Source organism: Felis catus, chromosome C2 (assembly GCF_018350175.1).
Source record: "Felis catus isolate Fca126 chromosome C2, F.catus_Fca126_mat1.0, whole genome shotgun sequence".
In the NCBI taxonomy this organism is placed as follows: Eukaryota; Metazoa; Chordata; class Mammalia; order Carnivora; family Felidae; genus Felis; species Felis catus.
Window position 1 is genome coordinate 146,209,856 of NC_058376.1, and position 17,595 is coordinate 146,227,450.

The 17,595-nt window shown below is 43.1% G+C and overlaps 1 protein-coding gene across 2 annotated transcripts in view; it reads left to right on the top strand.

The window, feature by feature from the left end:
- Positions 1 to 17,595, top strand: part of TGFBR2 (transforming growth factor beta receptor 2) — a 91,136-nt gene that overhangs the window by 44,903 nt on the left and 28,638 nt on the right. Inside the window, exon 4 of one of the 2 annotated variants that reach the window (XM_045037729.1) lies at positions 13,449 to 13,559. The exons of the other annotated variant lie outside the window; for it this stretch is intronic. Coding sequence (XP_044893664.1) covers positions 13,449 to 13,559 — 111 coding nt within the window. The remainder of the gene's footprint in view (positions 1 to 13,448; positions 13,560 to 17,595) is intronic. 2 annotated transcript variants of the gene reach the window in all.

Here is a 17,595-nt window from a genome sequence, read left to right on the forward strand (position 1 = left end):
TATCTCCTCTGTTTCCCTATTTCCTCCCCCTCTCTCTTCCTTCCTTCCTTCAATCCATGCATCTGTCTGTCCGTCCATCCATCCATCCATCCATCCATCTATCTATCCATCCCATACCCTCATTCACCTTTCAGTGCAAATAGTTGATCATACTATAAATATTATTTGACAGTATTTTTTCACCCAGCCCCCTTACTTCTCTTTTTAAATAAGACAATACGTATGGATATACTGCATGCCTTTTAATCATTGTCTAGAAGTTCCATAATGTGGATTATCTTCTATGACTGATTTAACCATTCCCTGTTGGTAGATTATTTAGTTGTCTCCATTTTTCCACTTAATCCTACATTGAATGTCGTTGCAAAAACGTCTTGTATATTTGTGCTAATATTTCTGTAAGATAGATTTCAGCCCCAAGGAGGTCTGATTCAATAAAAAATCCTTTTAGAACACAAGTTCTGGGTTTACGCAGCATCCCTGCTGCTATGTATATCCCAGTGATGGAAAACGAGGTCTCATGCTTTGTGTATGGTGCTCATGAGCACTGCTGACTCACCTTTTTCTCTCTCTGTGTCTTTCGCCTCCTCCCATTCCCCTCTTCTTGTCTAACCCCTTACCTATTCCAGATTCTCTGTACAGAGTCAGACACGTTCATCTTGTCAGCACAACACTTTCGAAAATCACCCCTCCCTCCTATTTTCTCATCCTATAATCCATTTGTCTCATTTTTCTTGTGTAATTTGAGTTAGGTGGGAAGATATAACTGTGTTAAATCACACTAAAGCATGGTAACACCTGATATACTGACTTAACACATGAACCTTCCCCAAGTAGTTCACCTTTTCAAAGAACTCCCAGTCTAAGGTTAAGGGATTAATCTCTAATAGTAGAATATCCAAACAGTTTTACTGCCATCGATGAAATTTTTCTCTCCTTTTGCAAACTGGTTTATCCACAGTGGAAGAGTTTATTTCTGTCCAGAAGGGACAAAAGTTAGTAAATGGCCTCAAAGTTGAATATATAGTTGTATTACAATAAGCTTTTAAGATATTAAAGACTTCAGGGGCGCCTAGGTGGCTCAGTCAGTTAGGTATCTAACTTTGGCCCAGGTCATGATCTCACAGTTCATGGGTTGGAGCCCCACATCCGACTCTGCACTGACAGCCCAGAGGCTGCTTTGGATCCTCTGTCTCCCTCTCTGTCTCTGCCCCACCCCAGCCTGTGTTCTCATTCTCTCTCTCTCTCTCTCTCTCTCTCTCTCAAAAATAAATAAACATTAAAAAAAAAGAGGGGCCAAAATTCTTCTTAAAAAAAAAAGAAGAAGAAGATATTAATGACTTCAGTTTGCAGTATATTTCAACTCAGGTGATCATCATGGGCCCATGTCTGTACTTTCCCTCTTATTCATTATCAGACTATTTCTTTCCTTATGAGGTAAGATAATCAGCATAAAGGCAGTTTCTCATTTACAACGCAGGAAATCCAGCACAGCTGATGACTGGATTGTCTGGATGACTTCAAAGTCTCTTAAAATGCTCCAGGGAGTGTTTGCCTTTTAGACATCTCCCTTCCCTGCAGTGGGATAATTCCTCCATGTAAAACGCCACATAATTAGCAACATTTGGGGATCCACATCCCTTCTTACTGCCACCATCTCTTTCTTATGCTGAGGAATGAAATGTCTTGAAGCAATTTTTATTTCTCCATTCCATGTCAAATAAGATGTCAAACACAAACACTATAAAGTGTTTTATGCTGTATTTTTATTCGTACGGTGCTCTGTTCTTGTTGCCAGATTTCTGATCTGCAAACGCTGTGAGTGATAATTACTCACATCTTCCATTGTTCTTAAATATTTAAGGGCAAAAGGTAAGCCACATGGTTTTCCTTTTAAATGTAGATCTTATTTCCAGGGCTATTAGCCACGATAGATAGCTGACATTCAGCGAGAATGAATCCTGTCTCTGAAAGATTCTCTCTTGCTAAAAGGTGTTGTGTAGAATTCTGAGAAGTCCCAGTCCGCCCTCTGGACTCCCCCAGACCGAAGATTCCAGCTAGAAGAGCGGGTGGTTGTGTTAGTCCTTCTTGATGGCCTCGTGACAGCTGCTAGTCAGAGGAGATCTGTGAGGCTCCAGGACCGAGCATAGAATGTGGGAGGAGGGAACCCTGAGCAAACAGCTGTCCTGTTTACTTGCAGATGACACATCCACTCTGCAGAGACATTATGCGGTGATCGATCTCCCACTGAACCTTTAAGAATCAAACGCAACCACTCTGCTTTATTCATTCCATAAACGGTTTCCAAGTGCAGTGAAGACACTCAGTTTGCAGCGCTCAGAGCAAGGAGATGATTTTTTTGCTGTTTTAGGAAAGAGAAACAGTGTAGTGTAATTGGTTAAGAGTGGGAGCCCGAGGTGGGTTCCCTGCATCGATGGCCTGTTCTACTACTTATGAGCTTTGCCACCTTGGGCCAGTTACCTGATGTCTTCCTGCTTCAGTCGTCTTGGGTATGAAATGGAAATTAAAGGGCAGGGTTGGGGGCTGGGGCGGTGTTGTGATGTTGTCAGAATTGAATAGATGCGTGCGTGCGGAGCCCTTACGTCAGTGCCCAGTACAGCATGGGGAGTCACTCCTCGCTGCTGGAGTTCGTTGGGATTTTTGTACAGGTTTGGCACTTTTGGTTAAGACCTGGGCCAGGACTGTGCGGTGCCTAGGTCTCCTCCGGCACTGAGGTCGTGCGGTCGGGTTTTGACCATGGCATGCCAGCAGAGCATTGAGACCCCTCTCGCATACACGGAGGGGCTTGCTTTGCTGGACTCTGAGCCTCATCGTCCGCATGCCTTCACAGAGGAAGGGGAGCGTATTGGGTCTAGGATTTCTAATCAAAGCTAACCACAGCCCTGACATTGCAGGATAATATTACAAATTAGGCACGTTGTTCCTGTTTTGACTCAGAATCACAGCAGGAGGCAGCTAAATAAAACTAGGAAGACTCACAAGTGCCTTTCAGATTAGTGATGAGGGTAATCACACTGTGTCCTTGCTAGAGGGATTCACCCCCTCTTCTTTTTTCCAGCCGAACGCTTGCTTGGGGCCACGTGCCCGTCTCACTGAATGGCCTGCCACTGTTGACCGCCTAGTGCTGATAGTGGGGGGCCTGTGGCCTGGGGTGGCTGGGAGTTACAGGTGGTGCCGGGAGGGCCCAGCTCAGTAGCCAGCGCACAGTAGGTACCTTCTGTTTTACTCCTTCCTCCCTGGGGAAGGGGAACCCCGTGCCAAGGAGCACAGCTCTCCTGCATGGTGGAAACCTTTCATACACGGAGTCTTGGCACACCAGCATTACCGGGGAGCTTGCTAGATGTACACAGCCTGCGGGACCTATTGCATCAGCATCTGCCCTGTAACCGTGTCCTTGGTGATTTGTTTGCACGCTGAAGTGTGAAAAGCACTGGTGTGAACTCACCCAGCTAGGCACGGCACCAGAGATGGGTCTCGTTAAGTTCATGCTGGCAACTTGCTGAGCTAATCAGCCCAAGAGGAGTGCATTTGGTCTTAAACCTGGTTCTTTGGAAATGAGCTAAATATACTGTACTCGGTCCATTCATGAATCGCGTTAACGGAACTCCCCAGGGAAATGTGTTTTTCAACAGTGATGGTAAAGTTCATTTCTTGATAAACCTGATGTCTTGTTCACTCCACAGACTTTGTGCTAGCGTCTGCATGTAGATACCAGGCCCGTTTTAGGTAACATTTCTTTCATTTCCATGATAATGTTTATGCTAATTTGTCTGTGGGGTTTGTCCCCTAATACTTCCCAAAGCAAGAAGACATTTAGGAATGCTTTTAAGACGTTGTTCTCAATTGGGTCTACAGAGGAGATGTTTAATAGCCCCGGGGAGCCCTGGACAAGTAATAGAGTAACGTTACAAAGAGTTTGCCTGAATCAGTTTGTCCTTCAGTTGTTTGTTATGGTCATCTGCCAGAGTTGGGTACGTGAAAAACAAGAAAGTGACTTATAGTAACTTCCTGTCCCAGGTGACTGGGCTCCTGGCCATCCCACCTTTCCTCCTGACTTGGAGCTGAGCTGCCCATTCTAGAAATGAGCTCTGCAGGAAAGGGAATTAGCATTAAACTCAAGTCGTGAACTTTGAAAAGTTTGGTTTTAAGGCCAGAGACCCAACGCCTTCCTTAACTGAAGAGCCAGAAAGCTGAAGCCTTGTCCGAGGCCCAGGCCGTGGTAATTCATAGAACAGTTAGAACAATAGCAGCCGCGATCACTGCCTCGGGTTGAGAGTCTACTGTCGGTTGGCCACGTGGGCTAACTTGTCCACTTGCAGGGATGTTGTCTTGTTTCCTAGAGTCCTATTTTTTTTTTTCTGCCATCATTTTTTTTCAGCTTTATTGAGGCATAATAGACAAATACAATTGTAAGACATTTAGAATAGACGCATACGTTAGGAAAGGATTCCTCTCATCTAGTTAAACACATCCATCACCCCCCCTATTTGTGTGTATGTGAGAACATTTAAACGCTGCTTGCAAGTTCCGATTATTCAAGACAGCATTTTCAACTCTACTCACTGTGTTTTACATTAGATCCTCTGACCTTACTCACTTTGTAGCTGAAAATGTGTACCCTTTTATCAACCTCTCTCCATTTCTCTGACCCTCCAGGCCCTGGCAACCACTTTTCTACTCTTTATGAGTTTGACTTTTTTTTTTTTTAAGAGTCCACATAAGAAGTGATAACATGTGGTATTTGTCTTTCTCTGCCTGACTTTTTTTTCTTTTTTTTTTTTTTACTTAATGCCTTCAAGGTCCATCCATGTTGTTGTGAATGGCAGAATTCTCTTCTTATGGCTGTATATGGATATATTCCACATCTTCTTTATTGAGTCACCCATTAATGAACACTCAGGTTATTTCTATATCTCAGCCATTATGGATTTATCCTGCAGTGAATATGGGAGTATAGGTATGTCTTTGAGATCCTGTTTTTATTTCCTTGGGTTATTCACCCCAAAGTCAGGTTGCTGGATAGTATGGTATTTCTATTTTTAATTTTTTGAGGAACCACCGTACTGTTTTCCATAGTGGCTGCTACCTTCCCACCAGCAGTCCCAACATTTTCCTTTTCTCTCCTTCCTGGCCAGTGCTTGTCCTCTCCTATTTGTTTTTTGAGTCACATTTTTTTTTTTAGGCTGAAATGAGTCCCATGAAAGAAGCTTATCTACACTTTTCATTTTACTCCCAAAGAGATGGGTCTCCAGAGAGTAGCATGCATTTCCCAAGATCCCACCGTTGGTTCTCCAGCTTTTACCCACAGAGAATCAGAGAGTCTCATCTCTTCTTCAGGGAGTGCCCTCACCCTTCCACAGTCAGGTCTGGTTGGGGGTGGGGTGGGTCGTGTATGCTTTTTAAATCAGGCTTACACCCGTGCAAGTTTGCACCCTTCACATAAGGGGCTGCCTGTTCTGTGGGCACATGACTGGTCACTGAACTGCAATACACAGTCACCATTCAGCAAGTCCTTGGCAAGAAGTACAACCTCAGGCTTCCACTGTTCATGGGTTTGTGAGAAACGTTTATCACGTAAAGAATGGCCAGCAGGATGCCCATCTCTTGAGAAGCTCATGGTCCCCCCCCAGTAAGATGATCCGAGTTTACATCCCAACTAAGCGACTTATAAACTGTCCCTTGAGTGGACTACTTCGCCTCGGCTTTCCCCTCTGAAAAACAGGGATAGAAATAGTGTTTCCTATGACCAGGATAAGTGTGAGGATAAATGACTTCATTCACTTAGGGGACTTAGAATAGTACCTGGATCAGAGCAAGTCTTCAATAAACGTTGTCTGTAAATATTACTATTACTTATCATTGGATTCAGCCAGATGATCAAGGAGCTTTGTGCACTGAAATCAGGGTGATATGTTCACGGTAAGGAATGCTGTTGGGGAAACTGTTCCCTGCATTGTGGTGGTATCTTCAGGAGGAAGCCGGGAGAAATTTCTCTCAGCTCTCTGCCTTAGAAAGACCGTTCCCCTCTGGGGCCCCGTTTGTGTCTGATCTTATGGACACTTTGAGGCATATAGAACAGAGGTCAGCAAACTTTTTTGCTAAAGGACCAGTTGGGAAATAGTTTTTGGCTTTCTGGGCCACAGAGTCTGCCTCCTGCGGCTGCTCAGCCCTGCCGTGGAAGCAGCTAGAGACAGCCTGTAAACAAGTGGATGCAGCTGTGTTCCAGTAACACTTCATTTACAGAAACAGACTTCAACCCCTGATGGAGAGCGTGTTTTTCGTACACCCCCCTTCAGTACCAACTGAGTTGAGCATCTAGCAAGATATGTGGCTACTGACACCACCCCTGCCTGCCTGTATTCCACATTTATCTTCTGTTTACCTTCATCCCACAACCCGCCTTTTACTTTTGTTGTCTTCTTTCCCTACTGTCTCTATCTGTAGGTGACATGAGATTTTTGTTGTTGTTGTTGTTGTTGTTAAACAGGATGGGACTATCAGTAAACACATCAATTATTTGTCATCAACTTAGAAACGAGGACTCTAGAAACCACTTCTGACTCAGAGTTCAACCGATGTGGTTAAACAGAGAAACAGACCGTCCGATACAGGCTGCCACCCAATGTGTTGTCTCATTGCTGACGTGCCAGCTACATGCAGACTTTTGCAGTTAGCATGCCCTTGAACCTGAGAGGCTGAGAGAAGAGAGACCAGGGCTCCCGGTAGCCACAGAGTTCCATTCCTTCCTCTCTCATTGTAGAATTTCTTTTAAATGAAAACAGCCTCTTTGGTTTGCAAGCCTAACTCTGGCAGGAAGACAAATGATTTTTTTACAGTATCAGACACGCGGTTTCCTGTCTGTGTTTAACTTGCTAGCAGAACATCTCAGCCAGCTGGTTCCCCCCGGACCTATTGTGACCTTAATAACATGGCCTCGCGCCATCCAGCACACGCACTCCGTGTATCGATCCCATGCCTCGTGCACTTTATTGACTCGTATCGGTTTCTGAGTCGGAGAGGACCTGGGAGCACCGCCCCCTTTCCCTTAAATCCCACTTTGTGTTTGTTCCGTCCCAGCATCACGGGGCTGGCTTCTTGGGGAAACTCTTCAATCTCACGTGGAAGAAATGAGAAGAATAAAGGGGCTTTGGCAGCTCCGTGAGTTCTGGGTGTGCTGCCTTTGAACTGTGCAGTCGCTACTCAAAATAGCTGGCCCGCCAGCTGTGCGTTTTTGTTGCAGGAGAAGCAAACCAGATTTACTTTCTGGTCTCAATGTAGGAGAAAAAAGTTAAGTGTGGAAATATGGTTGTGAAGAGTTGTTAGAAGAGGAAGAAAATTATGGATTAAACTCACTGGTTTCATTCCTGGGAAGAGAAGTCAGTTATTTGAGGTGATGATTCAGTGCTGAAGGAGCCTTTGGTTATGAATGAGCTAGGTTAGAAAGCATCCTCTGAATCTGTGAATACGGCCTATGTCTGGCCAAGGAAATAATAAAGATCGTACATGCCAGAGGGCATTGTGACTCAGTCAAGTGCAGCTTAGAATGTATTTGTGGCGTCTCCGGGCAAAGCAACTCGCCTTTGTAGATTTTTTTTTTTTTTTTCCCTAAGCAGCAAAGTAAACAAAGATGCTCTGAGGTTAGATGTGGTTGCTGGTTGTGAATCTGTCTACACTGGAACCTCATTCCACTGTGAATCATGGCAGAGTGGAATCTCGAATCCCATCCACTTGGATGTGAGTGACCAGTTAAACATTTGGTCCAATAAGGTGGGACATCTGTAGTCTCTCATCACCCCCATGACCACCTCCTTGTGCTGTACAAACAACACATGGATGGGTGACTGTGAAAAGGGTCCGCAGAGACCCTTTGGCTATTTTACAAGTGTCTCAGCGCTCCACCAGTGGAAAAACACCAGGAAGCTGGCTAACCACCATGAAATTGACTTTCATTTCCGCTCATACTAAACTCCAGAGGCTGTATTTACCACCAGTTGGACATCTGGCTGACAAGATTTTGTAAAATCTTTTCTGATCCTGAAATCACTCCTGCATGGTGCTAATTATGTAAATATCAAATTTACCAGCAATCATTATACATTCATTAAGAAGGAACCTTTTTTTTTTTTTTTATCTTTTGCTTTAGAGAACGGTATGAAAACCAATACGTGGATGTACAGGAAGTCCACTTTGACTTCATGTAAGGAATAAATTTTTAAAGTTTTTTTTTTTCAACGTTTATTTATTTTTGGGATAGAGAGAGACAGAGCATGAACGGGGGAGGGGCAGAGAGAGAGGGAGACACAGAATCGGAAACAGGCTCCAGGCTCTGAGCCATCAGCCCAGAGCCCGACGCGGGGCTCGAACTCACGGACCACGAGATCGTGACCTGGCTGCAGTCGGACGCTTAACCGACTGCGCCACCCAGGCGCCCCAGGAATAAATTTTTAAATATCCCAGTGTTTAGACCTTATCCTAGATCTACAGCTAGATCTATTGGGATTAGATTGTGGAATGATTTACAGAGGAGTGGGGTCCATCCATTGTAACATTTCATCATTTTAAGGACATAACTCATATTTTTACTTAAAAAAAAAATGTACCTCGCATTGCCTCATTAGGATATAGCATGTTCCATTGTCAAGAACGATTGATCCGGAGCACCTGGGTGGCTCGGTTGGTTAAGGGTTCAACTCTTGACTTTGGCTCACATGATGATCTCACGGTTTGTGAGTTCAAACCCCACATCAGACTCCACGCTGACAGCACTGAGCCTGCTTGGGATTCTTTCTCTCCCTCTCTCTCTCTGCCCCTCACCTGCTTGTTCTCTGTCTCTCTCAACATAAATTTAAAAAATATAGTTTAAAAAAATCCAATTGATCCCAAATGTAGGCATTAAAACTCCTTCCATTCTTTCTTTTTCCAGGTCCCATCCTATTCCGAATACCTATTTCTCCCATCCAGCTGAAGTCGTTCTCTGCTTTGGCTGCACTTTGGAAACACCTGAGAGGCTTTAAAAACCACTCATTAACTGGGTCTTAGCCCTGTAGTTTCAGACTTAATTGGTTTGAGTCCTGGTATCAGGATTAAAAAAAAAAAAAACAACACAACTCCCTAAGATATTCTAATATGCAGCCAGTGTTGGGAACCACTGAGCTCAAGACAGTTTGTTCTGCCAAATATTTTTCTATTTTTCATCATGTACCTCATATAACCTGGAAAAGAATGGTAACAATTAGAGAATGGCAACCACCACAGGAAGTAGCTAAAATGCAGCCTTGTAGGTTAGAGGAGGAGGAAAACAACCAAACAAAATACCTGTATTACCACATCCCTGAGGAACAGGAGAGTTCTCTAACACAGGGTAATACCGTGCTCTCTGTAACTTACAAGCAGCTACTCCCGAACAAGGCCAAGCGCGTTACTGGGTGGAGGCATCCGAGGTGTTAGAACTGGTGAACTTGTACAGCATTCATTTGAAACCTCAAAGTGTGACTGGAAGGTAGGATGGAAAACTGGGGTACCACTGCCCCGGCAAAGTCAAGGTGGGGCAGGAGGTGGGGAGGTGTGCACAGTTGGAGGAGGTGGAGACCCTCAGGTGGGAGGAACTGCAACAGGCTGTGGTTCACGTGGAAAAAGCCAGAAAAAGAGGCAAGTTGTGTTTCAAGTGACCGAAGGGGGATTGATAGTGTGAATAATTAACATGCTTTTCCAAAGTGGTCGGAAGACTAACACGAAGAAAAATGTGGCCCCATAGAACATCTGTCAGGTTGAGGCTCTGCCCGGGGAGAAATAGGCATTCATACGATAGGTGATCATTTCTTGGGCAAAGCCTGGCATGACTTAGGCTCTCTGTTAATGTTGGTTGCCCTCCTAAAGCCACAGCAACAGAAGTAGCAGGAATCTGTATCCCAAGGAGGAACGTGAAGGACGATGAGCATGGTGGAAGGGAGTGCCTATCTACCGTAGCAGAAACAGAATCAGGGGTTTAGTTGCCTGGGATGGCCAGTAATAATGAAACTTAACAGATCCATGTAAAATCAGGCATATAGGTCCAGGCGATTGATTGCAGAAAAGTAGCTTACCAAAAGCTGGCTTGGCATCTGTTCATGTGATAAAGACCCCAGGGTTTACAGGTGAATTAAGGTCACATTAAATTCAGGCTGATCTGACCGAGAGCATCAAAACAAAACCATAGAACCAACTAACCAACGAGTCTTCAACTGTGCTCGTAGGAAGGGGCATGAGAGTCCCAGTTAAACTTTGCGACACAGATAACATTTCCAAGTATTGTGGCTGGGTCTAGAGAAACATGGAGAATCATGAATAACAAGAATGATTTCAGAGAATACATCACTTCACACTTAGAAAAAGGACCTGGCATTTCTTGGGTGCCTGCCATATGTTGGGCAGGCCGACTTTAGAGTCTGACACATAGATCTTTTGAAGAGCAATTGAAGGAAACGGAGATGTTCAACCTGAAAAAGAAATGATTTAGGGAAGTGGGTGACATACTTACCAAGAGTTTAAGAGCTGTCATCTGTCCCGAAGAAGAAGAAACCATTCTGTTGTCTTTTACTATAGAGAACAGCATGAAAACCAGTAAATAGATGGCCACATTTGATTTAATACAAAGAATAAGCTTAATATAAAGAATAAATAAGAAACTATCCCAGTGTTCAGACTTTATCCTAACAGATCTACAGCTGGATCTATTGGCATTAGATTATGGAATGATTTACAGAGGAGTGGGGTCTCTCTGTTGTAACAATTTGACCAGAGGTTTTATCTCTACCTCTCGAGAATATTCCAGAAGAGGTGGTCCTACCCAACTAGACTACCAATAAGGCCCTTTTGTTGGGGAGAGAGGTGGAAGGAAATAATGTAAGGGAGACCACAGAAGGGGTCCAAGGGCTAGGGAATGGCTTAGTTTTGAAATATGTGTAATTGGAATAAAACAACCACGTGGCCTGGAGGGAAGACATCTTCCATTATTTTAGGAAGAATTATCCTCGGAGTCTGTCCAGAATGTCAAACAGTCCTGTCAATATTCTAGAAGTTAAATTCAATCGTCTGTGCCCAGTGAGCTCACTGTCCTTCTTTTGTTTAATTAGAATGATTTCTTTTTGTTTGCCTGAATCTGGTTGTTTGCTTTTTACTGACACAATGAAGAATCGTATCTCCTGCAGCAGCTGATTTCACTAGTAAATTCTCAGGGACCCTTTTCTCACTGGCTAGCACTGAATACAGTTCTACGAGGGCTTTGCAAACAGGTCCTTTACGAATTTGCTACGGGAGAGGGAAACCTCTCTGTGGCAGAGGACCAAGGAACTTATTCCATGTTTGCTGAAGCCCCACTTCTCAAAGTCTACTGTGTGAATGAAGCAGGAGGGAACTTTGTAAGATTCAGGTTCTGATTCAGGAATTTAGGACCCGCCTGAGATTCTGCATTTCAGATACGTCCCCAGGTGACGCCTGCCCTGGCTGCTAGTCTGGGGGACACACTTTGTTGTCGTCGTTGTTTTATTTGAGTATGGTTGACATACGGTGTTATGTTAGTTTCAGGTGTACAACTGGGAACAAACACCCTTTGAGCAGCAGAGAGCCAAGAGAGTCTTTCTGTATCATGCCACCAGATTTTTTTTTTTTGATACAGAAAATGCTGGTAAGATATTAGAACTCCTCAATTAGGAAGTGTGTGTGTGTGTGTGTGTGTGTGTGTGTGTGTAAAATATGGTGGCTTGGTGTATGTGATGGGGCAAGAACAGAGGAAAGCTGTACGGATATGCAATGTAACAGAATAAAGAGATGCAATCTGTTTTGCTTCTTATGCAGTCCCTTATCTTGTTCTCTGGGGACCCTGGCGTGTCTGTGCCTGAAGAGTGCTGTGGTTCAGTAATGCTTCCTTTGCATATTGAATGAACACGCACGAAACGTATTCAGTGAATGAAGAGGAGACATCCGTATGTTTGGTTCACTTTCATCCTTTTCTTTATTGTAACCGGGTCCAACTTCCTTAGACATATGGTTCAACCGAGTTATGTCCCTGGGAGGACAACATCCAAACCAAAATGCGCATGCCTCCGTTTTCCCAGTACAGCCAGACTATCTTCCGACTTCCCTAAATAAGCCTTCCACTTTCTTTTTGCTATTGCACTTCAAACTCGTCAGCATACGCTCTCTTAAACTTATTTCTGACAAGGGTATATTGCTTCACTTTCTCAAGAAAGAGAATCTTACAGCTCAGATAGTCATGGGGGAAATGGGTTCTCTAAAAGCAGCATTATCATAGGACATGATACAAAAAGAAGCCAGGCAAAACTGCAGTCAAACCACAAACCTAGTGAAATTTTAATGCTTCTTTACCAGATGGGGATTTTTTTTTTCTGGTTGGAAACCTATGAAATATGTTACTAATGAGAACTATTATTTTTTTGCTAGAGTTTATCACAAAATAATACAAACATATTTATCGAATGTTTTTTTTTTTTTTTACCTAACTTAAAGAGCTTGACAGATACTTAAGAGATTGCCAGAAATCTCTTGTGAGTCTTATAAAGAACCTAGTGGGGTTATTTCTGGGTTGTCTTCATTCTGCAGGTGAGGAGGCAGAAAGAAACAAAGCTGGCCGTAAAATCAGGTTCCAGAGTTTTTAAAAACCCAGTTATGCTGCTTTTCATGTAAATTTTTCAGGCTCGGGATCTACTTTGTTTTGGGAGCTTTCTGTTGCCTGGTGAAGTGTTACCAGTTTGAATCTAGAGCTAGTTTCCGCCCCACCCCCCACACCCCCTGCAGATTGCAAACAAAGTCAGCTTTTCAGTGTGCATGGAAAAAGTCAGGACACTGGATCCCAGGTCAGTGTGGTGTCTAGAAGGTAAAGTAGCATGAAAGATACTCGTCCATCGCTTCATCCTGGAACACTCCAAGAACTCCCCTTCCCAAAGCAGCAGGGACTTCAGGATTTTACATGTGGCGGCTGCTGTAGGAGATACTGCTAAATAGTTTAAGGGAAGAAAAGGGACCTTAAATCCCAGGCAGCAAAGGGCGTGGCAAAGAAAGGTGATTCTGGGTTACATTGGGAGACTTGGGATAAAAATCCCCAAATAAGCTGTTTCAACAAAATGTACTTTGTGTGGGTCTGTTTGGAAATAATAGTTTCTTGACTGGAAGAAAGAGTCCTTTTCATACCATGAACCACTTGTCTTCCCGATACCTACAGCATTGTTTGCGTGTATGTTATTTCATGAGAAAAGAAGCCACATGTCCGTGCATCTGGTTGTAGAGCAGATTGAACTAGCATGGGGACACCTGGACACCAAGCGTCACTGAGCCCAGGTGTAAAGGACTGAGCTAGATGAGCCTGTAGATTTATAAAAATTCTTTATCTTGTAACACAGATTCCTCCATTTTGTTTCACTGTGTTGGTTCAGATCTCCAGTTCATGCTCAGTAGAGAGAGCTGTGGTTGGCATCCTGTTCCTGTTTTTAAAAGAAATGCATCTACCATTTCCCCGTTAGAATCAAGTTTGCTGAAGACCATTGGTATGTTTTCCTTATCAAGGTGTTCAGCGTCATCATATACTTCCTCTGTGTCCACTGAATTGATCGTGTAGTTTTTCTGCTGTAATTGATTAATGTGGTAAATGACAGTAGGTGGTTTTGTTTGTTTCTAGTGCTAAAACATGCTCGCCTGGTAACCTGGTCCTGCTGTCTTATCTTTCTATTTATTTTTATTTCAGTTGAGAGAGAGAGAGAGCAAGCCCAAGCAGGGGAGAGGGGCAGAGGGAGAGAGAGGGAGAATCTTAAGCAGCTTACAAAGCCCAACGTGGGACTCGATCCCATGACCTTGGGATCATGACCTGAACCAACACCAAGAATCAGATGCTCAGTTGTCTTAGCCACCCGGGTGCCCCTCTTATCTTTTTATATCCATTAATGGGTTTGGCTTGCTGTTTAGTTAGAATTATTTGTTTAAATCACAGTACGTGAGTGAGATTGTTCTGTAATTCTCTTTTCTCATACTCTCCTTGTTTGCTTTTGGTTGTTCTGTTTTCATGGAATGAATTGAACCATGGTACAATCTTTTCTGTTCTCTGCAAGCGTTTGTGTGATATTGAATGGGTTTGTTCCTCACAAGTTTGGTTCAGCTGGGACTGGTATGAGTTTAGGGCTTTGGGGGGGGGGAACACTATTGCTCAAATATTTTAGGTTACTTTTTTCCCCTACTTCATATTTTTCCTTTTTTTTTTAAATGTTTTATTTATTTTTGAGAGAGAGAGAGGCAGACAGAGAGGGAGACAGAGGATCTGAAACGGGCTCTGTGCTGACACCAGACAGCCCGATGCGGGCTTCAAACTCACAAACTGTGAGATCATGACCTGAGCCAAAGTCAGACGCTTAACTGACAGGGTCACCCAGGCACCCTTCCCCCACCTCTTACTTAAACAAAATTTAAACTTGTAGGAAAGTTGAAAGGATGGCATAATGTACACTTGTATACCCTGTCCCTTCCTCAGTATTTACCCTGTGTTAACATTTTACTACTTCCTTGTTTCTGTGTGCCTGTGTGCGCGTGCATGCGTGCGTATGGGTATATCATAGTCAATATTCAAGTTTCCCCAAAGCTGTGGTGTTGCTGCTGTTGCTTAAATTCAGGATCCAGGCAAGGACCACACATTGTATGTAGTTGTTTTACCTCATCCACCTGTTTCTTGTTTTTCACGACATTGACTTGGGACAGGCCGACCCGTTTATTTTATTCTGGATTTGTCTGACGGTTCCTGCTTAATGAGATTCTTTTTACTGATCCAGATATAATTGACACTTGACATTATATTAGTTTCAGGTGTACAACATAATGATTCATTGTATGTATATATTGCAAAGTGATCGTGACAGTAAGTCTAGTTAACATTCCTCACGGCGGCACGTGGTTACAAGCATATTTTTCTTGTGATGAGAACTTTAAGATTTACTCTCTTAGCAACTTTCAGATATGCAGTGCAGTATTTGTAACTAGAGTCGCTAGGGTGTACATTTTATCCTCCAGACATATTTTATAACTGCAACTTTGTATCTCTTGACCACCTTCGCTCATTTATCCTACCTCATACCTCCCACTTCTGGCAACCACCAGTGTGTTCTCTGCATCTATGGGTTTAGTTTTGTTTTGTTTCTTTAATTCCACATGTAACTGAAGCGATAAAGTACTAGTTGTTCTCTGTCAGACTTCTTTCACCGAGCACAATGCACTTAGGGGCCATTCATGTTGCCATAAATGGCAAGATGTCCTTCTTTTTATGGCTTAATAGTATCCTACTGAGTGTGTATTTATATATTTATATAGATATATCGTGTTTTCTTTATAAATTCATCCACTGATGGACACTTCGGTTGTTTCCACGTCTTGGAACATTAAATAATGTACATAATGTTGCAATAGACACTGGGGTGCATCTGTCTCTTAGAGATAGTGTTTCATTTCCTTGAGATGGATTAGATTCAAACCAAACATTTCTGTAAGGATTCTGCTGGTGTTTTTATTGTAGGAAAGTTTGGGGTGGGGAGGGGGTTGACAGTTCTGGAAAATCGAATTCTGAGATGTGTATTCAGACGTGTTAATACCAAGGAAGCTAATTTGATAGCGAAAGGTTACAAAAGAAGAGAGAGAAAAAATTCAGAAATTAGGAAAGTTTTGAATTACTCATTCAGTTTCTTTAATATTTATGAGATTATCCAAGTCTCATAGTTTTTCTTGGGTCAGTTTTGGTAAATTACACATATATTATTTTCAGGACTTATGACCATTGTTGTCTAAGTGTTTAAATTTATTAGCAAAAAGGTCTCATGATCCTTTGAATCTTTGCTGTGCTTGTAATTACACCCCCTCTGTGCCTTTGCCTTATTGCCTTAACAGCTGCACAGAGGCTTGCATACTGTATTAGTCAGTATCCACAACCAATTTAGGGTGTTGTTGATCCCTGCCCCTTGTGTCTTTTATTCCTGCTTCACGATTTCAATCGTTATGTTCACTATTCTTTCCTTTGGTTCTCTAACATCATGCTGTTTCTAGGCTCTTCCTAGGGCTCGTGCCCTCTTCTCTGTGTTGAACCCTGTGTTGGGTGAAGGTCCCCAGAGCTGCCAGGAGCATCCCTCTTCGGGAAGCCCACCCCTCCATGTGCACCACTACCTGCCATCAGAGCTCCTCTGCTTTGATCCCAGCTCACTTCCTGTACATTTTCCCAGTTCCCACTTCTGCGAAATGAAAATAAATACTACATAACTAGCAGTGTGGCTGCAGGATTCAACATAATTTGTGGTATAAAACATAGTGTTTGGCATTAAGTAGAAGCTTAGTAAACGTGTGCTGGGCTTGTCACCATTACAGTGAACAGAATGACTTAAGACAGGAAGTTCTCCCTCCCCCCACAGGCCTCTCTCTCTCTAGCAGTTTCCTTCTTTGGATCTGGGCCAGTTGTATGTATATCCTGTTGCTTTAGACGGTATTGGCGTGTGAAAGCTTAGCGGTTAGACTGCTACCACCAGCTTCAAGAATCTCAGGGTTGTCCTGTGGTGTTCATTCGTAAGCCCATGCAGCAACGAGTGTGTGGAACAATCATCCTTGTCCCTTTGTATTGTTTGGATAAATTGGTTTCTTGGTAAAGTTGTGCCTGAAACTCCCTCATTAAGTGGAGGAATTGCCAAAACTACTTCAAATATTAAAATAGGAGCCCGCCCATCTCTCAAAGTCATCTATGGTGATTTGGCTTTTCTCAAGACACATTAACTGACCCACCTGTGGCTTTTTTACTATATTGGTCTTATTTATTGTCTCTGTTATGGTTTGATTTTTCTTTTGAAACTGTGAATTATAGAGGTTTACTTTTAAGTTCCTTTTAGTAACCAGTGTTCGATTGGGGCATAACAAAGGACTTGAAAGAGGCTGAGACAGCCTGTTTTCATTGGTGTGTGTGTGTATGTGTGTGTGTGTGTGTGTGTGTGTGTGTGTGTGTGTGTGTGTTACTAGGCAACTTGTTTACTTTTAAATCACTCCAAAGGAATGTATACCATGAAATTTCCCCTTGAGGTTTTCTGCCAGTTTGTGTTTTTTTATGGCATACTAACATTTATCTTTGACATTTGTCTTTAAAAAATATTTATCATCAAGGCTCTGACATTTGCAGATGGTTCCTTATTTGCAACTAAGTCTGGGCTCTGTATGTGGGGCACATTTGGTTGGAAATTTTCAGAATTATTAAAGAGACCTCCGGGTTCATTTCTAGGGAGACAGCTTGGTGGCATGGAAAGAACAAAGGCTTTAGGGTCAAAGTTGAGGGAAACAGCCCCCCTATTTGCCCTTGAGTGATTCATCATAACTCTCAAGTTCCCTTCCTTCCTCCCTTCCCTCTCTCCCTCCACATTACAAGAATGTTTCTGGCAACATCAGTCATAGCTCAAGAGGACCAATAGTGGTAGAATGGATAAATATATTATGGTATATTTGGACAAGGAATTTAATTTCTTCACCTCTAAGATGGGGTGAATACTTGAAGGGGTGTTCTGAATATCAAATGAGATT